The 26,408-nt window shown below is 37.5% G+C and overlaps 4 protein-coding genes across 5 annotated transcripts; 2 read left to right on the forward strand and 2 right to left on the reverse strand.

Annotated features, from left to right (window-relative positions):
- Positions 1-1,061: 1,061 nt before the first annotated feature.
- LOC127756689 (uncharacterized protein ycf45) lies at positions 1,062-6,471 on the reverse strand. Its single transcript, XM_052282053.1, has 10 exons — positions 6,172-6,471; positions 5,098-5,160; positions 4,919-4,996; positions 4,595-4,815; positions 3,842-3,914; positions 3,454-3,738; positions 2,835-2,978; positions 2,117-2,167; positions 1,539-1,786; positions 1,062-1,350 (listed from the first exon to the last, which is right to left on the reverse strand). The coding sequence occupies exons 1-9, from the start codon at positions 6,370-6,372 to the stop codon at positions 1,715-1,717; spliced, it is 1,188 nt and encodes a 395-aa protein (XP_052138013.1). The 5' UTR covers positions 6,373-6,471; the 3' UTR covers positions 1,062-1,350; positions 1,539-1,714.
- A 2,865-nt stretch (positions 6,472-9,336) lies between these two features.
- On the forward strand, positions 9,337-12,640 carry LOC127756578 (uncharacterized). Its single transcript, XM_052281934.1, has 5 exons — positions 9,337-9,492; positions 10,497-10,624; positions 11,704-11,826; positions 12,011-12,113; positions 12,276-12,640. The coding sequence occupies exons 2-5, from the start codon at positions 10,530-10,532 to the stop codon at positions 12,522-12,524; spliced, it is 570 nt and encodes a 189-aa protein (XP_052137894.1). The 5' UTR covers positions 9,337-9,492; positions 10,497-10,529; the 3' UTR covers positions 12,525-12,640.
- Positions 12,641-16,276: 3,636 nt separating this feature from the next.
- On the forward strand, positions 16,277-19,099 carry LOC127757448 (B-box zinc finger protein 22-like). The gene is made up of 2 exons (XM_052282950.1): positions 16,277-16,538; positions 18,344-19,099. Exons 1-2 carry the CDS (start codon positions 16,332-16,334, stop codon positions 18,776-18,778), a joined length of 642 nt encoding a protein of 213 aa, XP_052138910.1. The 5' UTR covers positions 16,277-16,331; the 3' UTR covers positions 18,779-19,099.
- On the reverse strand, positions 19,089-25,900 carry LOC127757447 (protein STICHEL-like). Of its 2 annotated transcripts, none has more exons than XM_052282948.1 (7): positions 25,721-25,900; positions 22,764-24,736; positions 22,117-22,336; positions 21,373-21,939; positions 19,955-20,678; positions 19,510-19,585; positions 19,089-19,431 (listed from the first exon to the last, which is right to left on the reverse strand). In XM_052282948.1, exons 2-7 carry the CDS (start codon positions 24,666-24,668, stop codon positions 19,399-19,401), a joined length of 3,525 nt encoding a protein of 1,174 aa, XP_052138908.1. In that variant the 5' UTR covers positions 24,669-24,736; positions 25,721-25,900; the 3' UTR covers positions 19,089-19,398. The 2 variants fall into 2 exon arrangements, with proteins under 2 accessions (XP_052138908.1, XP_052138909.1); XM_052282949.1 differs by having other exon boundaries at positions 25,631-25,900.
- Between the last annotated feature and the right edge of the window lie 508 nt (positions 25,901-26,408).

A 26,408-nucleotide genomic window follows, 5' to 3' on the forward strand; every position in this document is an offset into this window, starting at 1 on the left:
TCACCGGTTATGTCCCCAAAAGAGTATAGATGAGGGAGAGAAAAATGATCAAGGGCAAACAAACTACTTATACAACTTTTGATGATCATATACACACAGTGATGTGTATGTGCAAAGTTGACTGAATCCAGGTTTAGGAGTGGACTACAAGAAATAAGCCATTGTCTGTCTCTTTGTGCAAGAGATCAATCATGCTCATGCATATGCATGCCACAGGCATGTGAAGCCCTGCCACAGCAAGGACAGATGCTGTTGGCACTAACATGTAGTAACAAGCAAGGGCACACTTGGCCATGCAGGAAAGCCTCTTTATCTCTTGCTGGGAAATGTAGCAATGGCAGTTACTCCCTGATGTCAACCAATGAACCAACCATGACTCAGCATCTCTGCATTGCAAACACCAACAAAACAAATTAAATTGCAAGTGAACAAAATTTCAGAGGTATAGCCTCAGCAACTCAAGCATGAATGGTTCAGGGTTCAGAGAGATGTGTTGATGTTGATTCTTGTGGTCCATAGGAGGAGCTGCATGATAATATGTAGTACTAATGTACCAGCGATGCAGCAATCAGTTCACAGCTCAGAAAAAAAAAAAACAACTGGGTTACTACAAACAAAGTGTCTGCATTCTTACTACTGGCATTGACACTGTGCAAACTACAAAATTCAGGGTTTAACACTGAAACTGTACACAAGGACCACAGAGAGAATTGCAGGTCCTGCAGCTGAACTAAACCATGCACCCAATGAGATTGTAGCATATTCCACATGGTTATAAACACCAGGAGTCAGAATTAGGTACATCTAGCATGTTTCAGGGGATGCTTCATTGTGCTGTGGGATTCAGAGAACAGCAATTTCAGTTGGCTCAGAACAGCTGCAATGCAAGTTTTACTGTTATTTACTTCACTTTCACTTTTATCATAATGCCTTTCTTCAATCCTTTTTTGACCTACTCAGCTCCAGCTGGAACTGGGAATGGGACTACTAAATTTTACTCATCTCAACCTTTTTATCATTGCAATAGGAATTGAAGATTAAGAAGCAGAGGTACAAAACTAACAACAGGACATTAAACAGCATTACTTTTGGACTTCTTCCTTTTGTATTCAAATGTAATTGTCAACAAAGATTTTGAATCCATACAACAATTTTCCTGAGCTAATCAAAACCTCATACAGTAAAATCTTCTAGCTAATTGGGATAGATTTATCTGCTGTTTTCCTCTCATATTTCTGGAAACTAGGAATCAATTGATGAACTGCCATTGAAACACAAAAGGTACAATTCCGGGATAGTTAGTCCAAATGTTCACCAGAGGCACCTATGCAGGATGTTTCACTTCATTTTCTGCCATATGAGAAATATAACCAATACACAATCATTTTCAGTGCCAAAACAGAAAATACATTTATAAATTCAAGTCTACACAAATAAACCCTATCATGATTCAGAGAAAAACGATTTTGAACTGGAAAAGAAAAGAAAAACTTATATGCAATTGATTGAGAGCAACAGCATGGAAATTGTGCACTAACCTCAATGAACAGCACCAATTCCTTTGCCGGAGTAGCAGTAATATAACTTGACAAGTCTTTGGAATCAATACCAACAACACGCTGAATAAGTATACATTAGTCCACAGGGATCCTGAGGGACGGGAACATGCAGTTTGATAAAAGCAACTGTAACAGGTAAGCTCATATTCAGAATTTCAGAGTCCATCTCCATCATACGTTGCCCATCTTTCAATGACAACCTGAAACTTGTTATCCCTTTTCCTGACCTGAAATGTGACAAGTTGTCAGTTGATGCTTTATACATTATGTTCGGACTGAAATTATTGCATGGAGAGAATCACTACAGAAATGAAGATTTTGCTTTGCTAAAGAACAACATTGCACTGAAATAAAGAATAACTTAGATAATTTTACCCATAGAATCAACATTGGAATGCTCTAGTTCGCAGCTAGCACAATGGCAAATAGAATATTATGCTTGCAAGCGAAACTTACAGGTAAATCAGACGATTAACTAGTGGTACAGAAAACTACACACACATACACACACAAAAAATCTTGCATTTATCGTCATGAAATTGCTAGCTTTATATTACCTCAACAAGTGGTTTCTTGCCATGAAGTAACATGTCCACACTCCTTTCAGTCTGCACATAAAACAGACACCATGTATTGTATTCATCGCCCAGTGAACAATACTATAAAATTAATTTAGAGGTGATAACCTTTAGGAAGCATCTTCAGCTTTGAAAAAAAAATAGTTGAAAAATAGAGCAGCAATAGAAGTAGTGAACAAGTAGTTCAATTCAATAAGGATGATGTAAGAAAGAGTAATTATCGCAAAGGCAACCAGTCATTAACCTAGCATTATAGTAAATAACTATCTCATTAACCTAGCATTTGGTCAAGAAAAAAAAATAACGTTTATATATATTTCAGTTGTGTGATATAAAATCATTGCTGATCATGCCTAGTCAGGACATAAGAATACTACTAGTTCACAAGTTAGAACAATATAAGCAAAACTGTGAATTAGGAAATGCATTAGTACTGCAAAATATGATGAATTGATGATCATATTTGGTTCCCCCATCAATTCCTACACTTTACACAGAATCCTGCAAGCACATATATATGGATCTTAACTAAGACATATATTATTTCTGTGCAAATCTGATGTTTTTTACTTGGTTTTCATTTTCAGTTCAGAGCATTCTAGTTCAGCATCAGCTTAAATCACCTTATTAAGGTGAAGTTGAAAGTTACATATTCATGACCGTTTGACATATGTAGATTGTAGCCTGATAGACATACCCGATGAGTTACCCAGTAGTGTCGCTCCCTCATCTCAATAAGGAAAGGGAATGTTGGAGGGGCCTTCCTCTCCAGAATACTTTTCTGACTGCGGCGAGCACGGGCCTCTTCATCACCAAGAGTGACAGTTTCTACTCCTCCAATCTGATTTTCCAACAAAATAGAATTACAATATGACTGAATGGCCCATAAATTATGCTCTTTTTATCTGAAATTTTGTTTATTTAAACAAATCTGCAATTGAACTCTCGAAAAGCAAGGATGTAAGATGTAAGAAATTTGGATAGGATGCTCGAAGACATACTGTTAACTACATATTGTTATCCATAAGCAAATGACAAAAAAATGACTTTGAATGACATGATAAGACAATGGCACTTGTCATCTTCACAGTCCATTTTCAACCAATAATAGCAGAGCAATTCTAGGCTTTTGCAACTACAGATACAGCAAATGAACCTGCTTATAGGATGACAGCAAATGAAAGAATACTACTCTCAGTCAAGCTCATTTTAGGCATTTGACATTTCTGCATTGAGTAAGATGCAATGTAAAAGTTATATATTGAACAGAAGGACACAGTATGCATCTAATGCAAATTAAGTGAATAATGGCATACCAAATCAGATAAAGTTGGATTCTTTATAATGTTTGCGAGATGTTCTCCGTGAGCTGTACCAATAAGCATCACACCCCTTTCTGCAATTGATCGACAAGCTTGCGCCTCTGCTTCAGTACCTATCTCATCTACAATAACCACCTCAGGCATATGGTTTTCGACTGCTTCAATCATCACTGTATGCTGCATTGATGGTTGAGCTACTTGCATTCTTCTTGCACCACCAATCGCAGCATGAGGAATATCTCCATCCCCACCAATCTCATTACTTGTATCCACAATTACCTGCCCTAAACATCAATACACCGATAGAACATGTAAGGAATTAAATATGAAGAAAGTGAACATGAGTAAGAAAGTCTGCAAGATTGTAACATCGATTAGTTACCACTCTTTTCTGAAATTCATCTGCTAGAACACGTGCAATCTCACGCATAACAGTAGTCTTGCCAACCCCAGGCCTGGCCAAATAAAACACAAATCAATGAAATTTCAAATTGCATTAAAATGCACATGACTACACCACACCTTGCCTGAGTCCCTGAAGGGACATGAATGGACAGCATATGTAAAATGTGTTTTGTAACAATCAGACTACAGCATACATGGAATTCCAGATTTGTATGATGATAAATCCTCCCAAACTATGTCGGTTCTTGGTATATTTCTTAATCTAACCAAGGAGTGATCTAGTTACAATAGAAGGTCTAAAGAAGATCTCTTCCAGCCATAGAGGTTGCATTTTACTTAACTGCAACATCTTGATTCAACATCATGGACAATCAGAAAGGTTATATTATATGAATTTATCTGGAGAATTTTAGGTCCTTTTCCTTTAATTCCTCTTTAATTAGTTCTGCAAAATATAGAAAGCTTGATCATTTGAAATATCATCACAATATCACTTCATAGAATATCCTGGAAAAGGGAAGTAAAAACATAAGGTCATAGATTCGTGTTGCTGAACAGTTATGCACAGATTAAGACTACTTTAGATGCTGCTGAATTAAAAAAAATGTGGTCACTCTTGTAATACTAGTAATGTTTGCAAGTAGTACTGAGCAATTTTGGGGGTACCTTATATTTAATAAAAGGAATAATAAAAGGATGATAAAAATGTTGAAGCCGAAAGGCAACATACCTTCCAAGAAACAAAATGCTTTCTTTGTAATTTAAGAGATCACGGACCATATCAACATGCCCAGTAACGGCACGGCCAACTCGACAGGTTAAACCAACAACCATTCCTTTTCTGCTCCTTATGGCAGATATTCTATGTAATGTACCTTCGATTCCTGCACGATTGTCACCTCCAAATTCTCCTACAGCTCTCTGTGCCTCCTCCAATTCTTGCTGTGAGATCTATCGTACAAACAATCCAGAGAACATAAATTAGTTGTCAATACACAGGAAGCAAAACATAATTATGTGAACTGGACAAAATTGTACTATTGTAGCTTGATACCTCACTGTCCCGTAGATATTGGCCACCAGAGTCACCAAGGAAACGTGCCTCAGGTCGTCTCCCCAAATCCAGAATAACCTAATCACCCATTCATCAGCTAGGGTATTTTTGCAAATCCATAATAGCCTAATTTCACTGGAATATTCAAATACGACAGAGCTCAGCAGCATCTAGCTTACCTCTAAAAGCTGATCCTTTCTAGGTTCATTCTGCAGATTATCTCGCAAATCTCTTGGTAGAACCTGTAAAGGATATATTGGTGCCCCTCTGTCACTCAACTAGCATACAAGAACCACTTATACCAAAGTATTAGTACACAACAGTCTAATCAAGTATGGATGAGAGAAATGGCTTTGCACTTAGAAACACGATGGGCATAAAGATTTTAGTTTCTATTGAAACAAATTCATCTCAGAGCAGTAACATGGCCATCCTAGCAATTTATTTAAAAGAATTTATGGTAGGATGTTCGTCTCTTCTTACACTAATAGCTAGTGCTAGACTAAGAGCAGATGATGCAAACTAAACATGTTTATCACCATCTCTGCCATCACTAAACAGAACAGTCGTTATCCTCAGTTCCCCACCTATGTAACATTGATCAACTGCATAATCATCAAGAGATTGATTATTAGATCAGTCTCATTTACATTAGATGTGCAGAGATTCCTGTTAACTGGATGTGATGTATAATTGAGCTTTCACAGCCATCTTCATTCGACATAGTAAGCTGGAGTTCGCCATTCAAAAGGTTATGAACATAACTGTGGTCAGCATTCGAGAGGTTACCAACAACAAAGGTGGTTGCAGTAACAGCTCTCTAGCTGAGGCTATCTACTACTCCCTCCATTTCGTATTATAAGTCATTTTGACTTTTTTAATTCAAACCTCTTGAAAATTTGACTAAACATTTAGAAAAAACATAACAATATTTATAGAACTAAATTAATTTTATTAGATTTAACATTTAATATATTTTGACGTGCTATATTTTTCTATAAACTTTGTCAAATTTAAAAAATGTTTGATTAAGAAAAAAATCAAAACGATTTATAATATAAAACGGAGGGAATAGTATAATATAACCCATGTCAAATAATAATACTTGGTTATTGCAATGTTCTTTGATTTCTTCATTGTGATAAAGATTGAAGAACATTCAACAGCTCCAAAATTGAAGCAAGGAATGCATGAGCAGCTAAAAAACGAATTGAGAAGGTGAGATAAAGAAACGAGAGAGGGTAAGTGGACACCTGCAGGAGCTCATAGAGATCATCCTCGACGACGACGGAGCCTCCACCGCCACCGCCGCCACCTGCCTCCGTGGCGCAGCCGCAGCGGGCGGCGTCGCCGGCAGGCCGGGGCCGACTCCGGCGGCTGACGAGACACCGCGGCGGCGAGGGCTTCGGGGCGAGGAGGGGGAGGTGGAGGAGGCGGGTGGGCGACGGGGCCATGGCGCGGCGGCTGCGGCGGAGGGGAGGGAGGCTCGGCTCAGGCGAGAGGAAGCTGCGGTGGCCGTGTTGCGTTGCGGGCGAACGGATAACAAACGGGCTTCTTTCCCGCGACCGCCGTTTCCAAAATGAAGAAAAGTAATTATGGCTTCTCACGGAGAAATTTTTCACCGTGTCACATCGAATACTTGACACATACATTAATTATTAAATATAGAAAAAAAAACTAATTACATATTTTATATGTAAATTGTGAGACGAATCTTTTAAGCCTAATTGCGTCAAGATTTGATAATATAGTGCTAAAGTAAACATTTGCTAATGACGGATTAATTAGGTTTAATAAATTCGTCTCGCAGGTTACAGTTCTGTAATTTGTTTTGTTATTAGATTACGTTTAATACTTTAAATGTGTGTCCATATATCCGATGTGACACGCCAAAACTTTTCACCCCTGAAACTAAACACAGACTATGTTTTGTTCATGTGCACACATTTATCTCTATAAATACACATCCTACTTCACTAAACACCTCGAGAAAAACATAATAGTAACAATTTTCTTTACAAGCGCACCATAATAATATATGCACAGCACAAATGTTGTATGAACCTTGTCCTTATGAGTTATGAGTTCAAACTAAATAATTAAATACACGTCTGCCTACACCATAATAACATATACACAAATAAGTTTTTACAAATGCCGATGTTTTAGATCACGACTACGGTATTTACGGAGTATGGGGATTATTGGTACCAGGGTATATGCGAGATTGAGGCAAAGAGATGGAAACAATAATTTTTATACAGGTTCGGGGCCCTTATTAATTAGAATCATGTAATAGCCCTACTCCTGTTGGCTGAAGCCGGTGTTGTTCTTATTCATCAGAATCACACAAGTACAATATTTGAGATAACCTATCTAGTTATCTTTGACTTGGCGACATGGAACACCAACACGTAGTCGACGACGGGGTAGTCTTCCTCCTCAAATATGAACTTGTCGTGATCACATATCAGAGATAACACTAGATCCCTCTTATCAGCCTCTAATGGCACTAGATTGGGTCTGTTTAGGCTTATCTCTAATGTCGATGTCTTGCGGCGTGTATTGGTATTTGTTGGCTTGTCTTGGACTATGTGTCCTCCCATCTCCTCCTAAGGGGTCTTATATTTATACTCATAGATGTCTTATTGTTCAAATAGAACTAGAAAGACTAATATATTTACAATCAAGGTAGTCTTTGTAGTTTCTATGTAGAACTCTAATTGTCCTTCTTTATCCGAAACTCCTTCTATGTACGAGATATGATTCCGTACAAGACTTAGTATATGTGAGCCCTGCCGAGTTTACTCGATTACTATTGGGTATGTATTATCCATAACTCTAACAGTAGCCCCTAACTTCAATACAAATGAACGAGTTGATGTTCTCGACCGAAGACCTTAGAACAACATTTGTCGTGCTCACTTATCCTAGTTGTAAAAATCGAACCGAAACGGGGGTTAAAAAACGAAATCACTGCCAGTCTAGAGATGTAATTGACTTGAGAAAAATCATTTAAGCCGGATGTTTTTCTATAGAACCAAAGGAAAAGTGAGCTAGCCTGATTGAATCCCTGATGGACAAGGCATGTGGGTTCTTTCAAAACCCTACCTAATCCTTAAATATTTTCATGTCAAAAAGTATAAAAGTAAGCACATGGCATTCCAGAGCTAACTCTCAAAATTTTCTAAGCAAAATAGTTGGGCCCGTTACTACCTCTATATGCATACATACGTGCGCACCTGACTATTCGGGCTAGTTGCTACAATGGTTTTAGAAACGGAATAAATATATATTTTACGTCCAAATTGGATGTGACTAGGTAGTACGGTAGTGGGTTAGTTCTAACCGGAGACCACTCTATCCCATATATAAATCTCCTTTAATGACTTATATCTTTTAAATTGCATATATTTTTAAGATCTATTTTCATCATTATACTCTACGCAAAATATATGACAAAACAAGATCCATGTTGAATATATTCAGACATTTTATTAATTTAAATGTAATTTATTTAAATTATAGAAGTAGCTTAGATATGCAATAGAAGTAACTCTGTATAACATTAGAAGTAATTACATTATGACTGAATTGTAGTAAAAAAACTATGTGGAGTAAATTCACAAGCAAAGTGTAGAGAAGATTTTCAAGTAAATACATTTATGAAAGTAAGTTAAATAAATTCTTAAAATAACTTACATAAATCATATAAGTAACTTAGCACAAAATAGAAGTAAGTTATTACAACATTAGAAGTAAATTCGTTGTTGGGATAAAAATATGAGTCTACCAAGAAAATAAATTTAATTAGCATAAATTATGGAATTAACTAAAAACAATAATAAAAGTAAACAACTCAGAGCATGTATAAGAAGTAATTTAATCAAATCCGAAAGTATTTTTTATATACGATAAAAGTAACTTACATATATATAATAAAAATAGTTTACAAACATAAATATATTTTCATCATAATATAATTATGTAAGATCTTGTTTTGAATTGCAACGAACACAATGGTGTAATCAGTAGATCAAATAAGTAATCTAAGAGAAAATTTTATAAGAAGAAAAAAGCATGTATGACATAATAACAAACAGGACATGCATGTAATACATACACGTGTAGTAGTACTTATCTTTTTTTGCTCTCCGCGACTCATGCTATGTGCATGTGTGGTCGGATGGCTTTGAGGCGTGTCACGTGATATGACTAAAACGGGAGGCTTCTCGATTTAGATTTTATATTTATTATGTTGATTAAACCAAAATTCTCAATAAAATATAGTAGTATACCGTCATTGACCGATGGTTGAACCGGTTGGAAGTTGGAACCCAAGGTCGGGTTTAGAGAGGCAGGGGATTCACCGGTTGGGCTGGGCCTCTCTAAAATTGGAAGGAATATAGTAGGTCGTCCCGGCCCAGGGCCTGCGCTGCGGCGATCCCCATCCCATCCGTCCCGCGAGCGAGCGAGCAGGGGCGCCTCGTCCTGCTGCTTCCGCCGCCACCGCCGCCTGCGCCGATCCCCATCCATTCCGCGAGCGAGCGAGTGCTTCCGCCGCATCCATCCTGGTTAGTACATCCTCTTTCCCATCTCTCTCTACCCACGCACCTTTATCGATTTTGCGTTAACCCTAGCTTCTGTTCTAGAAATTTGCCTTCACCTTGATACTAATAACAGTTTTGTTTGTTCCCAAAAAGTTTAGATCCGCCCATGGTGCTGTGCTCTTCACTTTGAGTTGCTCCCTCCTAGGAGTTTGCTGAGTCCATCTAGTTGATATATATATCTAGTTAATGACTGCTCTATGATTATGTGCGGTGGTTCTGTGGTTTACAAACATCCATCCTTCTTGATATCAGCCAGTAATCCATCAATCTAGGTGAGCACCTAGTCATATTTGCAAATGCCAGATCCGATCACAGGGTGCTTGGCCCAGCTCCATTATCATCTCTAGGAGCAAGCACCCCTAGGTAAACTAGGTAACCGGTCACTCCGAAGCTCGCTTCACTCCTGTAGTTATCTTGTCATGGGAACCACGTTGTCCATGTGCAATCCAATCTACATTTACTTGTGTTGTTTCGGCTGGCTTGGATGGGTCAGTTACTCAAGAGTGCCATGGAATTGATGTGTTGCTCATTCTGTATCTCTTTCTTTTTATTGGGTAATAAATAGATGAGGTGCTCAAGTAAACTTGGTACTACTAGCAGTCTGTTTCAAAAATAAAAAATAAAAGTTGGGGGTTCAGCTGAGCACTCTTGCCCCACATTGGGTCCTCCCCTGCAAAAATATGTGATTGGTTATGATACTAAGAAAGAGGTGGAGCAAGATAACCAAGGTGGGAGCTTTAGTACGGTACAACATGGGAATACTTCTTTGTAATAAGAACTGGGAATGCCCTGTCAGGTCTTCCCCTTGATATAGGTGCTTTCAGGTTGTGAGTGATAGTGGTAAACAAGTCGCCATTTCTTTCTTGATTCTTGATTTTGATAGGTCTTAATGCCAATTCACCTTCTAGCTAGGTTGTTTCAAGACAGATTTCTCAACTTCCCTCTCAGATGGGCTTTCTGTCTTGCAGATCTCTGAGGATTATTCCAACTTCTGAGGCAAGATGTCGTACATGCGAGGCGACCTGCTCACTAGGACACGGAAGCTGGTGAAGGGCATGGCCAAACCTGCCCCTGCATGGCTCAAGGCCATGGAGCAGTAAGTATTGCCTTTCTGTCCCAAGCTGTTCCCTTACACATGAGTTTATTGATCTTTTTTTCCATGTATTGAGTATTCGTGCTACGAGCAGAGATAAGGTCGTTCAATGTGTTACTGTGATTGGTTGGTGGTGTGCTTACAGTTGGTTACTCTGTTAATGAAAGTATGAAACCCTAAGCTTGGCTACTGCTTGCTTTAAGTGGGAGTGTGCTCTTTATCTGTCCATTCCATTCCATTTTGTATTTAGTTGGCTGGTGTCTTGCTGCACATGCATATCTGATTTATTGGGATGCTGCAATATTCAGAATTCTGTGGGTAGTTCTGTATTATTAATTTATGCCCCTCCATACTCACATACACAATCACCTCTTTTTGGGTTTGCCCTTTTCTTTACCATGCTTTTCATCTTGCGTAGTTCAGTGGGTACATGCTAATAATCCTAATGCTAAATTGATTATCTAGATGTTTCATTTTTCTTTGCTTTTCAATCAAATGCAAATATCGTCCTAGTTTCTTCATTCCTTTTGGCAAATCTCAAATGCAATACCAAGGGAACTACTGATGTCCACACCCAAACATCAAGCATGTACAGTCTTAGTTTAGTGGTGCTCGGTCCAAACATCCAACCTTTTGGAAGTTAATCATCAGTTATGATCATTGTTCAAAACAGAATGAATTACGCCATGCTTTCCACCTTCCACACTCTGGCCGATCACACTTTGCAGTGAGACATGTATGCCATCCACTTGATCTGTAATGCCAAAGTTTGGTGAAATGTAAACCTGTAAAATGAGAGAGGATTCCCTTTGCTTCCTCTCTATTTTTTGATGTCAAGTAAACCTGAGCAAGGCAGAAGGTACTTGTAGCTGAAGGGTTTGTGTTTGTTTTGTCTCCCCTGTTCCATTTGCACTTGTCTGAATTTTGATATTATTATATAAACTAAAGACGTGATGATCTATTCATGGTTCATATTCTTTTTCTCGAAGTGTTTTGGTTGATTTACTTATTTTATACTTTTTTTTCTATTGTATTTCATGTTGCTCCCTAATCTTCTGTAACATATACTGTTTGTTGACCAGGGCACCTCCACCCACATTCCCTCGTACTGATGGGAAGATTAAGAAGATCGAGTTGCCAGAAGATGTTTATGTCAAGAGGTTCTTCAAAAAGCATCCAGATTCACTCTACCATGATGCAATCAAGTAATTTCCGACTCTGTTATTTTCCTTGCTCTAGGTTGTCTATACCTTTTCCTACTACAGCTTCGTTTACCTTTTGTTTCTCTCTCCTTTTTTTTTTCTTTGATTGTTTGTTGGACTTTAGTTTTTCTTTTCTGAATTTATCTCATCTCAAGTACAAAATTTATTATCTGCCCAATTATTACAGGATAAGCGGGTTTGATCCACCGCCAGCACGAGTTTTTGCTTGGCGTGTCTTAGAATTGAAAAAGGACGGAGTCAATGAAGATGATGCAATGGCTGTAGCAGATGTAATCATTCTCTTTTGAGTACATACTTCATTTCTTTTATTGAATATCTTTAAGAAACTGTTTCTATTTCTGTCATACTCTGTCAATTTTGAAAGTGTAGACTTGCATTTTGTGAACTATATAGGGATAGGGATTTGGTACTTATTAGATTCCATTTTGTAGATGGAGTATGCAGCAGAGAAGAAAGCCAAGAAGAAAGCATACAAGGAGCTGAAAGAAATCGCGCGCATCGAAGGAAAAAGGCCACCCCCGAATCCATACCCAAGCGCCATCAAAGAAATACAGGCAGAGGAAAAGAAGTATGTGAGAGAGCGTTTCCATAACCCCAAGATACTTGAGATTGTTAAGAAGATGAAAGAGGATAAGGAGTTATTTTTTAAAGATAGAGAAGCATCCAGGGCTGGGCAGTAGCTGGTATATTGCCATACTGTTGGTCAACTAGGTATTGTTGCTTATGATATTAACAAGCTGCTGTTTGAATCTGACTATTGTTTAACTTTCTCATGAAGAAATAATAGTTGCATAAATCGCGTTTGGTAGGTAGCAAACAGAAAAATCATACCAGTTTTGATATATGTTTGCTATGTGGATGCAAAGGCGACTTCATTACTTTATGGGACTTTGGCATGATTTCAGTTTCATCTCCCATTTCATTAGTGATAATCTGTATGCTTTATATGGAAGATTTTGCACCATTATGCATGAGTGCACAGCAAAATGTGTTTTTTTTTCTTCCCTCTTAGGCAGGATATTAGTCTGTCCAAAAGTGTTTGGATTTTTTTACCTTTCGGACATGGCATATTTTGTGTAGCAGCCATCAATTATATTTTTTAGAAAAAGGGTATTAGCGTATTTATTCAAATTCAGTGATATATGTACAATTGGACAGTGTGCAGGGTAATGTTCACGAGTCAGTTGACCAGATAGTTCTTTTTTGGTCGTGTGAACCTGGCAAGAAATGAAAAACAAAAATGGCAAATCGAAATATCAAGATATAAACAAGGGTTTCATAAAATTGATTTGATTTATGTGTGCACCACTTGTTTCGACCGTGTGAACCTGAGAAGAAACGAGAAGCAAAACGGCAAATCAAATTACAGTAAAAGAAACAACAAATTCAGCAAGAAGAATATCGCATTTGGCTAGCTACATTTGTAACCTAGTGGCCACACGTTTCAGGATAAGTACACATTTGTGTCTCGTTCTTGCAAGTGTATGCCTAACGGCAACATCATCTATTGATGTTGATGTTGATCCATCTAGATGTGTCCATTTGATTAATTTGTCATCTTCAGCCAAGATTTCCTCGCATGCAGTAGAATTTTCGGCAAGATAGCCTAAAACCTTGCACATTCTTGTACACCGAAGAAGACTCCTTTGATGTACATTGCCCTCTAATGTGGGTAGCTGATACATGTCAGGTTCTCAAAAATAGAGAATACTCGCTTCGTACTATTTTAAGCGTAGCTATGAGTTTTCGTGTCCAACTTTAATCATTTGTCTTATTTAAAAAAAATTAAAAAAGTCACCCATAAAATATTATTTATGTTTTATCATCTAATAACAACGAAAAATACTAATATTAAAAAAAGTTAAATAAGACGAATGATTAAAGTTGGACACAGAAACTTATGGCTGCGTCTAAAATGTGACAGATGGAGTAGTAAGTTAGAGGATTTCCCTTGTACACATATTTTGTATCCACTGTTGTTAGGAAGGGAGGATCTTATGATACATGAGTCGTCATGGTCAGTGTTGCAACTTGCAAAGCAATCAAAGCAATAAAGCGAGTGTGTTAGGGATAAGGTCTGATGAGTACTTTAATTTAGACATGGAACTGGCTACCGCCCTCAATTTTAATGATGTCCTTTTATTTATTGGTTTGCAACACTAGAGATATATAACCAACCTCCTCCCTTCTTTTTACTTGCATTTAGAGCATAGATATAGACTCCAATGTACTACATATTTTGTCATTGTGTTTTCTGATATTTATGAAAATTGTTGAACCCAATTTTCATGAAAAATATACTGATATCATTTACATATTAATTATTAATATTTTTAATCATTTTTTATGAAACAAGTATAAACACAACTGCTCATATCCACTCGTGCATAGTCACCCACATAAACACACATGCATACCCTTATAAGAATCCTCAAGAGATTGCTTAATATATGTTCATACTGTTGAAAGTATCAAAAAAAATAATTAGTCATATATATGAGCACCTATGCTGAGTTGGAGACTCAAACCCATGGTTGTAGAGACAATGGTATTGTTGAGCCCCAGTGAAATCGGCAATTTTTACATGGTTTGTCGACGAGAGGACAGTAGGAACGTGTTGGATAAGCCCAAGCGGTCACCCAACTAGCCCAGAAGGTGGCTTCGGCTGCAAATCTAGATGGATAGATTCCACCATCAGGAAGCTCAATTCACGTTATTTTAAAAGATATTATTGACTTAAGATTTCAGTGTTTAACTATACTCATAATAAAACATCTGTTTGTGGAAATGGAAGGAGTAACAAGTAATTTCAAAATATATTGATAGACAGTCAAACTTTAGAAAGTTTATCGGCATGGTTATGCGTCTAGTGGAAATTAAAGACCAAATTGAGAGTAATGATTATTAATCATTAATTAAGGTGGTTGCTCCCTCTTATTGCAGAACAAGTAAATATCACAGCAAGGATCATGTGTCGACGAAGCAGTAGCTGCATGCTAAAGCCATCTCAGTGATCGATCGATCACAGAAAAAAAAAAAAAACAGATTAGGACCACAGTGATAGGTAGGCAGATCATTTAGGGACCACCAAATCTTGTTCATAAAGATTTAATTAATCTATGCTCCATATTCATCCTATTCATTTTGATAGAAATTATTTTTTCATGTAATTAACAAATCAAACAATCCACTTGCATTGGGTCCCAATTCAAAACAAGCAACTCTAGGAAATATCTATTTGATCATCACATTAATTCTATAACGGCCAGTAAATAATATAAATACTTGTGAGTTTTGACTAAGAGTTAAGCCTTGATGAGTAAGAAAGGAAGAAAAGACCAAAAGAAGAAGAAAAAGCAAAAAGTGGATCAATCGATATGACATGTCTATTTCTCTTTTAAAAAAAATCTGACATGTATATATGGATCACACTATTATGGATGTCTCATTGACACGTTGGCCTTACAATGTAGTGGCTACTTTTTTTTTCTACCTTACACTCTTTTCAGCTTTTAATAGACGATATCATTGATTTTTTTTATATAAGTTTAATTCTGTCCTATTTAAAAGTCTTACACAAATATTTAAAAATATAAGTCATGCTAAATTATCTTCAATGTTAAATTAAGTCATAACAAACTAAATGATATTTACGTAATAAGATTAATGATTAAAGTAAGTGATGGCATCTATTAAAAATTGAGAAATTGAAAAAAAATGTTTAAGTTTTCCTTACTTTTTTTTTATCTAGATATAAGATGCCCTAAAGTGAAATTTACTCAGATATTTTTAATACAAGTACCACTAGCTTCCAAAAGAGACGATAAATAATGGTAATATAGTAGGACATAAATATATGAAAATATGTAGTGTAAATCACATATGTAGCGAAAACCTAATTATTGTTAGATTGAAAACGGACGCTTGACATTTATCCACGTCATCAAGAATAAAATTTTTACTTTCAATAAAATTTTATTAATTTTTTTATTATTGATGAGTTGAGCAAATCTCATTCGTAGATATTTATCAGGTTTCCATGATATATACGTGGTTTGCACTCTATATATATTTTGTCAGTAGAACATAACTGCAGCCAATATATACTCCCTCTGTTTCTAAATATTTGACGCCGTTGACTTTTTAAAATATGTTTGACCGTTTGTCTTATTCAAAAATTTTAAGTAATTATTAATTCTTTTTCTATCATTTGATTCATTGTTAAATATACTTTTATGTATATATATAGTTTTACATATTTCATAAAAGTTTTTGAATAAGATGAACGATTAAATATGTGCTAAAAGGTTAACGGTGTCAAATATTTAGAAACGGAGGGAGTATATGCACATATATATCCATTAATTCTTGGCTCGTGTATATATTCAACTATATATATATCCGTCAAGCTTGAAAATTCCATTAATTGGTCTCTCGTTGGGCTAACGACGCGGCGATCGAGTAGCTTAGCTAGCTGAAGCTGCCACATGAAGATCGGGTGCGACGCGTGCGAGCAGGCGGAGGCGGCGGTGCTGTGCTGCGCCGACGAGGCCGCGCTCTGCCGCCGCTGCGACGCCGCCGTCCACTCCGCCAACAGGCTCGCCGGCAAGCACACCCGCGTCGCGCTCCTCCTCCCCTCCTCCTCCGCCGCCGCCGGCGACGACGACCACCACCCCACCTGCGACATCTGCCAGGTACGTTACGTACTCTCGATTGATTAATTGCTCTTGCTGTAATTAACACACAGAGCTTTTAATTTGTGTCCTTTTAGTCAAAAAGAGCGGGGAATTTATGAATTAAATTAATTAATTCATATACGGAATTCAAAGAGATATTTTACATGGTACAAAATAAATATCTTATATATATATATATACAAATATATACTTTTCTTTTTCTTTGACCAAGATAAACCAAACTCGTATTGGATTAATGCGGATATATAGCCAATTAGCCATACAAGTTGGACAGATGGAGTATACTTTTCTAGCTTCTAGAGACTAGAGAAGAGAAAAAGGCGTACTCAGGCATTTAGATGATTGCCAATTTTCTTCAACCAAGGATACACATGCCTAGTAATACTACAATAACTAGCTAAGTTATTGAGGATGCAGTTAGCATAACAAACATTCCTAAAAGTTTTTTTTTGGGAAATTATATGCACTACTACTAAATAATTATAATTATATACATGTTTAACCATATATTGAAATCAATAATATTACACCTACGTGTATAATCTTAACCTTAAATTTATTATATTTTAGTCGTAACCCAAAAAATTTGACAATCTTAAGACTATAAATTTTTCAGAATATTATTTTATTTTGTTACGCTCTATATAGGATAAATTTAAAGATGAGACTTTACATGAAGATATAATATTATTGAAAATACATGTACAAATTTTTCTAGATTTTTTCAATGACATTTGTTAGTTGATATGCATAGTGTATACGCGTAAGGGCTTATGTGCATAGAATACGTTTCCATGCAGATGAATTTTCTTTTTTTTAATCAATGTTTTTGAAATTTTGAAACATTGTATATGGACATATATATTCTATAAACTAATAATTTTGAAAATCAAACCAATCAATTCAATCTGATCAATAATTCTAGAATCTAAAATTAGAAAAAGAAATACAAGTATGTTGTCGGCTTGTCGATTATATATAACCGTTGTTGATCCATTACTTTCTATTTTCTTGATTTAATTCTGAATCTGCAATCAATAAATGCAAGGTTATACTTGGCGTTTATTCTTAATTTAGTATTTATTTTATTAAATGTTTCTGAAAATGGGGATTAACATTTCATAGTCTCGATTTCAGTTATTTGTGGCGTTACTCTTAATTTTAGTTATATTTGTCATGAAATCTCAATTTCAGTCATTCTTAAAATTTTAGTTATATTTGTTGGAGTCTCAATTTCAGTTTTTTTTCACAATTTAGTATTTGCAAAATTATTTCACAACTATTGTCTATCAAGTTATGCTCGTCCAGGAGTCAATTTTAGTTTTTTTAAGAACTTTTATGATTTATTCCTACCTATACATGAATATACAAATTTGTTCCCTTTTCTCGAGCTAATATGGAAATTACTAACTACTTGTACAGATGTTCATATCATAGGCATTATATTCATTTGAAGTTTTTTTTCAGAGGTTTAAAGTTGTTATGAAGTTGCTCAGTGTAGATCATCCTCTTAATCATTTCAAATAGATTAATTAGTAATTAACCAAGCCTAAATGGGCGTAATTACATTGCCGATTAACCAAGCTACTCCATCCGTTCAAGAAAAAACCACCTTATATTATAGGATGTGATATATCATTAGTTGCTATGAAGTTGCTCAGTGTAGATCATCCTCTTAATCATTTCAAATGGATTAATTAGTAATTAACCAAGCCTAAATGGGGTAATTAATAAATTGCCGATTAACCAAGCTACTCCATCATCATATTAGGATGTAGTAATTAATTTGCACGTAATTACAGGAGAAGACGGGCTACTTCTTCTGCCTCGAGGACCGCGCCCTGCTCTGCCGGAGCTGCGACGTCGCCGTCCACACCGCCACCGCGCACGCCGCCGCCCACCGCCGCTTCCTCATCACCGGCGTCCGCATCGGCGGCAGCGTCGACGCCGCCGCCGCGGCCGACGTCATCGTCAGCCCAACAAGCAGCAGCATCGCGCCGGCCGGCTCGGCCAGCAGGAACCACGCCGTCGCCGGCGCCGGCGCCGCCGGCAACAACAATGGCCGGTCGCCGGCGCCGGTGAGGTTCTCAGGGGGAGACGGCGGCGTTGAGCCGGAGCAGCAGTGGCCGTGGAGTGACGTCTTCGCCGCCGACGACGACGATGACGTCAGCGCCGCCATGGAGCAGTGCTACTATCATGGCATCTCTGAACCTCACTCCTCCAGCCTCACTGGATGATGGCAGCTTAGCTTCAGTCAAATTAATTAATGAGCTGCTATAATTGATTTCCATGAACTGATCCCACAGAGGTCATCAACATCGAGAATATTAGTTGAGAAATTTTGCAGCTCAAAATGGCACAATGCAGAGATGGTGGCAAGTTTACATGAGGATTGTCTGAAGTGAATAACCATTCTTGCATAAGGAAGTTTGACATAACCAAAAACACAAATCTAATCAAACTAGTCTATATTGATCAGTTCCACTCATGAGATGGTACTCATAAGATCAAGTTTCTCATGAAAAAAAAAAACCAAATGCCTGTACAAGGACAATTTTCCTTCTTGAGAGCATAAACTGGCTGGAGCATGAATACACTGTCCACAAAGACAACACTTGTTACTAACATGATTGACAAATAGTCTAAATTGTCTCAACTCCTGTCTCAAGAAAGCCAAAAATATTAGGCCATCAGAGATTCAGAGTGAATATACTAGAAACAGAAAATGAATCATGGGACAAAGATGGTGATAGTGTCATACTACTTTTAATTTTAATTTTAAGCTATGTAGCATTTCCTGCTCCATGAATATTTGAAATGCGCCTTCTATAACATTGAACATGTCTGCTCTAAATGATTAAGAGGATTTGACACGCGTCTGTCTCTTAACCTGCATTTAACAGTGTCAGGCTGTCATTTGCTGCCAATTGCCAAAGAATATACAAACAAAATGTGACATTTATTTTACCTTTAGCCTCTTTGATCTTTGAGTTTTCCAACAGTGGAAAAGGCCAGGGCAACCAGGTCGTCCAGCTTCCGAGCAACTATAAATTTGAGACGGTAAGAATGGTTAAGGACACTATCAAGCAGTAACAAGAATCAGCATTGTCAATCAACTAATGTATGACACAATGATCCTAGAACCATTCTTGATCAAGTATCAGAATCAATAACTTGTGGATTCTAACATTTATTGTAATTAATAATCAGTTAATTCAACAACTGTAAGCCACATTTCAGAACTCTAGATCAAGTTATTTTGTGCTAGCTACCATGATTGGAAAGAAAGAATCGCTACTGGCATGTTTTATGTCCTAATATTCAGTAATATTCATTCAAAAATTAGATGTACCAATTTAATGTCCTAAAAGTTGAAAAGGAAAAGGGACTGAATAAAAACATGTATTACTTACATGCTCTCTTTGTCACAATTTTCCATGTAATAATCATCGCTGTGCAGCTTGCTCGGTGAAACAACATTTCTGTTTACGTTTCGTCCATTCTGGTCTTTCTGAACACCATAACTGTCAACAATCTTCATAGCTTTGATCCCATGAGAAAGGTCCTCATCTTCTTGGCCTGAGGGCACAACTAGGACCATTGACGATCTCCTTTCATACGGGCTGACAATTTGTGGCACAACCTGATGTCTATCAGGTCTTGTTTGATTTACCATGCCAGGTGTGTGTTTTTCAGCAGCCTGGAGCCAGGCACTCTCTAACCTTTGCTCATCAATCATTGATATCTTTGACATATGTGTGGCTTTAGTTTTTCCTGAATTTACAGAAGTAACTGAAGCCGACTGCAACCTTTCATCACCAGCTGAGGCAAATTTGAACTGCTCCAATCCTTTCTTTACTTCATCAGAATAATCAAAATTTCTACTTGAGGTGTTCAAGGTTCCCTTTAGTCGGTCGCTGTTCGATGAACAACTCAAGACATCAGACTCGGCTCGTCTTACTTTAGGTCCCATCTCTGATGTTAGCCCACTGGCTATAAAGTCAGGTAGTAGACCCATTCTGACTTCCACAGTGCATCTCAGTACTGTCTCAATTGAATTTGTAATGCTGCTCAGAAATCTTTCAGCCCGAGACCTTATGCTGCTGTCCTCAAATGCTATAAAGGCAAGCACACAGCCTGCAAAAAAGGATCATTGAATTTTACTTCAACAAACATGGAACACTTTCTTCTTTTGAAAATTGAAATAAGTGAAAATCTGCACAAGCATAAAAAAATACAAGGTCCTATGTTGAAGATAAGGTTCCCTCTTCAACTTTGAGATATGTAAGCAGCCCATTTGAAAGCCATATTAAGTCCTAAACAACTGCAATTCTATTTGCACAATTAAACATTGAAACTATTTTGGGGTATTTGGCCTCCACAAGTTGAAGCCACAGACTTAATTAAGCTAGCCTAGTAGATGTTGTACCAACATAGATGGTGTGAACTAAGGCCAATCTAGTCAGAGTTTTCCATATGTGATAAGTTAGAACTAGGACACCATCACTCTACAAACAGTTATCAATGTACAGTTTATAATTTCGTCAACTCTGTAACTGCTGTTTCTTTTCCATTTCTATTATGTAGCTAAAGTTACATGATTTCAACTGATTAGCAAAACATTCTGTAGTTCAATGATTCTATCAAACAGGACACATAATTGAAGATTAAGTTCCTAATATATTGAAACAATATATAGTGGGAGAAATTCCACCAAATCACAAATTTATCAGGTGCATTATCAACTATGTACTTTGTCTTTCGAAACAGTACATGACCCATATAAATATGCTCCGTGCTGAAAATAAGAGAGAGCACATGATATGTTTACCTTCACATTGCCTTACACATACTAGTTTTCCATGGTCGAAAAGTAGTTGTTGCAATGTCTTGGAGTGACAGTTTTCAATGCATCTCATCCAAATGTGGGCAAGACTTTCTAAGTTTCCATTCACCAGAACCTTTTGCTCAGAATAATTACTCCTTTGAGTAGAATCCTGTAGAAATCTATCAGCAGACATGCATTCTCCACCATAAGCAAAGTTACCATTCAATCTTGACCTAGATGAATGCGAGGCAAGGGCCTGAGGACTTGAATGCAGACTGGTTGCTTTGGGGTCAAGCAGCTTCTTTGAAACACCAAAAGCTGATATAGAATGTGAAGCGGCCCTGCTAGATGATGATTCTCTTCCTGCTTCAGTCACCGCATCATTCATTGATTTGTGGCACTCTGTAGTGCTGCTTCTTGCTTGGTTCATTTCTGAACTATGACCACAGCTGAGTTGTAGTAGAGCTGCAGTGAACCATGTGGAACGCTCACTGGAAAGCCGTATCTGTTTTTCAGCATCAGAAAGAATCTTCAACGCTTGCTGTAATCTTTCCAACTCTCCACCAGTTACTACATGGCATGAAATGAACATGTTAAGAGATAGATGAACGGGTTGCAGATTGGATGAACTTATCTTTTCCAGATGTGCTATGTAGTATGTACGAAATGGTTTGTGCAAGAGTTATTCGAGTCAAATTTATGCAAACAGTAACGAAGAACAATTTTAGAAAAGTTTACGGTACTCACAACTTCGACCACCAACTGCCATATCATTGGCAGTAGAATCAGCTAATTTGTATGTACCAGCAATGATGTCCATGATAAGCCCAGCTAATTGAGACATTAATGCCATTGGATCGATGCCAGAGTCCATCAGCTCTCTGGACCTTTTGACTGTTTCAGCCGTGTCTGATGACATAGCTATCTCAAGTAGATCAAGCAATTTCTCTTCTGAGACAACCCCAACCTATAAAACACGACTTGAGTTAAGTACCATTATTTCGAAAATTATGGGTTGCATAACCGATAGCATTCTTTACCCAGACGTGGTCCATCGATAGAGATAATTGTGATAATATGAAGAGTTTGCACTTCTATTAAAGAAAACAAAATAGCGAACTGTCATTCAAATAATTCAAGCAGAAGGACCATGAGTAAAGATGATGAAAACTATATGTATTAAGCATTTCTGGAAAATTGATAGTATCATGTATATATATGTACTGAACTATTTTAAAAGATAAGCTATTACTAAATCAGTGAATCAAATTGACAAGAAAAGTTCAGAAGCAAAAATATTGTACAGATTGTAGAAAATTGCAATTTTGATGTAATGCAAAGCAATATTTAGTCACTAATAGAAGCAATAGATCTGATCATAGCAAGCAACCTACCAGATCATTGACAAGTGAAGGAGTTATCTTTTTCCCCAGCAAACTCAACTGGTCTAGCATTGTCTCTGCATCTCGTAGTGAACCATCTGAATTTAGAGCTATCAAATCTAGAGCTGCTAACTCAACATCGAGATTTTCCTTAACACATATTCTCCTCAAACGACACACAATGTCAATATCTTTGATCTTCGAGAAGACGTACTTCTGACAACGTGATATGACAGCACGAGGCAGGTTATCAGGATCAATTGTTATGAATACAAAGACAACACGGGGTAATGGTTCATCAAGGAACTTCATAAATGCTGACCACAATTTGGATGACACCATGTGGCATTCATCAACAACAAACAGCTTATACCGGGATGAAGTTGCAGATGGCGGTATGTTTTCCAGTAAGTTCTTAATTCTGTTTATACTCTTCCTGTTGCTTGCATCAACTTCAATTAAATTAGTCCCGTTTCCACTTAAAAAGTCAGTGCATTCCTTACATATCCCGCAGGGTTTGTTTTCTCCAGGAGCAAGGCAACTGAGACCCATTGAAAATATCCTCGCAGTGGATGTTTTCCCTGTTCCACGGGGACCTTGAAAAAGATAAGCTGGGGCTATCTTTTCCCTTGTGATGGCATTACTAAGTGATTGTGCTACAATATGTTGACCAACAATTTCACTGAATAACTTTGGTCTGTACTTCTGGCTCAAACTTCTCCGGTCTGCCATTGCCAGATCAGCTCCATGAACAGCTGGATCAACCCCATCCTGGCTTTTACAGCTTGACCACCTTCTCCCATCCAACCGGCTCAAAGCTTCCAAATCAAGCTCCCCTACATTGGTTGAGAGTTCATCACTTGATGAATCAAATGATGAAGAACCAAAATCACAGCTACCATCTAAAAGTGACATTCCATGGGCAGATGTTTTTGAATGGCCCCATTTCAATGAACCAAATGATCTCTTCTTCCTATGCAGTGTCTGGCTCCCACATAATAGGCCGCTACCTTTTCTTCTGAGTATATCTGACAGTGAAGGAGAGTAACTTCTTTTAGATCCTTTACATTTATTCCTCTTTGATGAGTAGCCAGGAACATGAGACCTCCGACTTCTCCAAAGTGTTGATTGGTTAGACTCATCACCATCAAAAGAAGTAGCAGTCCTTCCATCCCATGAACCAATTGTACTGGAGTTCACTCTTCCATGTTTGTAATAGGATCTAGTTGAAATAGGGGTGCAAGAAAAGGAAGATCCCTCTCTTCTACCCACTTTCAGTAATCTAGAGGTATTTGAAGCGCTCACGCATCCACACGCTGCAAATAGTGGAGATGTTGGGCGTGAAAAGTAACCCACCTCTGAGTTCTCAGTATCCTCAGTTTGCTCAGTGGAGTTGACATGAAGATCAAGCAACTTCGAAACAGCTGGGTCTCTTGCTGTTCCTTTCTTTGACAACAAAACCCTGCTCCTTCTAGCTACTCTTTTAATCGGAGTACATGATGTTGAGCTCTGAAAATTGTAAATGTTGACTGGATCATCCTGACATGCATTGCTTTTCAAACCCACACCGTTAGAATTGTGTGGACTTTCCAGATTAATGTCCTCATCTAACTTCATTCCACTTTCACTGGACTTGTTAGAATACTGCCTCCAGTTGTAGAGATAAACCTTTTTTTGCTTCTTTTCACCCTTTGATGGTGTAGGTGACTCGGTATGCTTTGGTGCTATACTGTCTCCAACTCCATTGCTGTTGTGTACAATGTTCGAAGCTGCCGCCAATGGTCTAGAATCCAAAGGAGACCTCCACGTCGAGCTAGTCTCGGGATCTCGCAAGAATCGTGCCTTCCGCAACGCGGTAAGTTCCTTCCTTAAGTGAAGCTCACTTGGGCCAACACACCCTTCAACCATAGGTCCCATCTCTGAACTAGAATTATGACATGTCCAGCAAAGAGTGCACTATCCAAGAAGAGATGTGGCTTTTCTCCCTACAATAAGTTCATGGTAAGTAATGTCAATGTTTTTACAGTCAAATAGAAGCTACGCGTATGAACAAAACATAAATCAAAGAGTACTAATAAATACAGTAAATCTGTAATACAGAATACTAAGTAATGTTGACAACAGCTTCAGAAGCAAATTATTCAACATGCAGAAAATGTTCTGAAGCAGTGAAAGGCAATGACAAGCAAATCGTTCAACATGAAGAAAATGTTCAACTAGAGCTATTTCACACGGTGAAAGGCAGTGACAAGCAGATAAAGTTTTTTTTAAAAAAAAATTGTGTCTCATTCACATGAAAGTGCACTAACAAGCGCTTTTACTTAATATTTACATGTTAGTAAATATTTTTGCTTGCTCACATTGACTATTGTGTAGCAGACCTACGAGTCAATGGATGCGTGAATGGGATGTCTTTCAGTTCAGTCGTACCTACCAAGTTCTTAATACAAAAAAAAAAAAAACTTTTTATGTACATTACTACAAAAACTATTTCTTTGTTATGGTGATTTATCCATGGATAATGGATCTTTACAATTATGATTTTTTTACAATTCAGAATAATTCTTTTTTTTTTCTCATGGAACTGGAAATCATAAAACTCACCAAGTAATAACCAACTTCAGTTAACAAACAGTATAAACACCACAACGTTTTACAATTTATCCTAAAAGTTCAAATCGATTGAAAAAATTCAAAAACCACATCGCGTTTACAAACGAACCCACACGACGAACAGAAGATCAACCAAGCAGCAAGAAAACGAGCAAGGCAACAAAAACAAACCAAAAAAAATATGTTTATAGAAACAAAATACAGAATGAACACATCACTGGAAAAAGTAAAAAAAAAAGACTATCTTTTCTGTGACAGGGACGCACCTAATTTAAGGTGGGCTAAACCAAAACCCACCCCCAAAAATTCCCTTCCTTTTGAAACACAAAGCTGCGATTCGATTCGAGAATGCTCACCGGCCGGCGGCGAGAACGCGGCGGAGGAGGAGGCCGTCGCCGTCCACGCCGTGCGCGCGAGAGGGAGGGAGAATGCCGCCAGCTGTGCAGATCGGAGCAGAGCTAGAGCTAGAGCTAGAGAGAGAGAGAGAGGAGAGAGATGGAGAATGGAGGAGAGAGAGGAGAGAGAGGTGTACGAAGGAGAGAAATAGACGGAGGCGACGAAGGGGAAGGGAACATTTTCTTCCTTGTTTTCTTTCAAATTTTTTCTGTTTGAAATTAAAATTCCCGCTAGTTCCATAACATTTCGTCCAAACTCCGAAAGCTGTTAATGGGTGATGGATGGGGCCATTGTTCACAAATGCGATGATGACAGCTGCTCTCTCTCCGATCTAAAATACTCGTATATTGATTTCTAGCATTCGAATTTTATCCTAAAATATAATTATTTTTTTCATATACATTACTTTCTCAACCAATTAGTACGTCTCTTCATTCAAATTTTTGACATATTCTTTCTTTTCTCAACCAATCGCAAACTTTTTCCATTTAACTTCATCTATTGTTTTTAATACCCAAGTTTAAGCTTAAAAGTACTAGTAGTAAATTTTAAGACGGAGGGAGTATTAAATTACTATGGTTATCAAACTGAGACTGTATATGCAATGGAAACTACAGCTCGGATGTAAATTTTGAAATTGTTTCATAA

This window comes from Oryza glaberrima, chromosome 12, assembly GCF_000147395.1.
Source record: "Oryza glaberrima chromosome 12, OglaRS2, whole genome shotgun sequence".
NCBI lineage: Eukaryota > Viridiplantae > Streptophyta > Magnoliopsida > Poales > Poaceae > Oryza > Oryza glaberrima.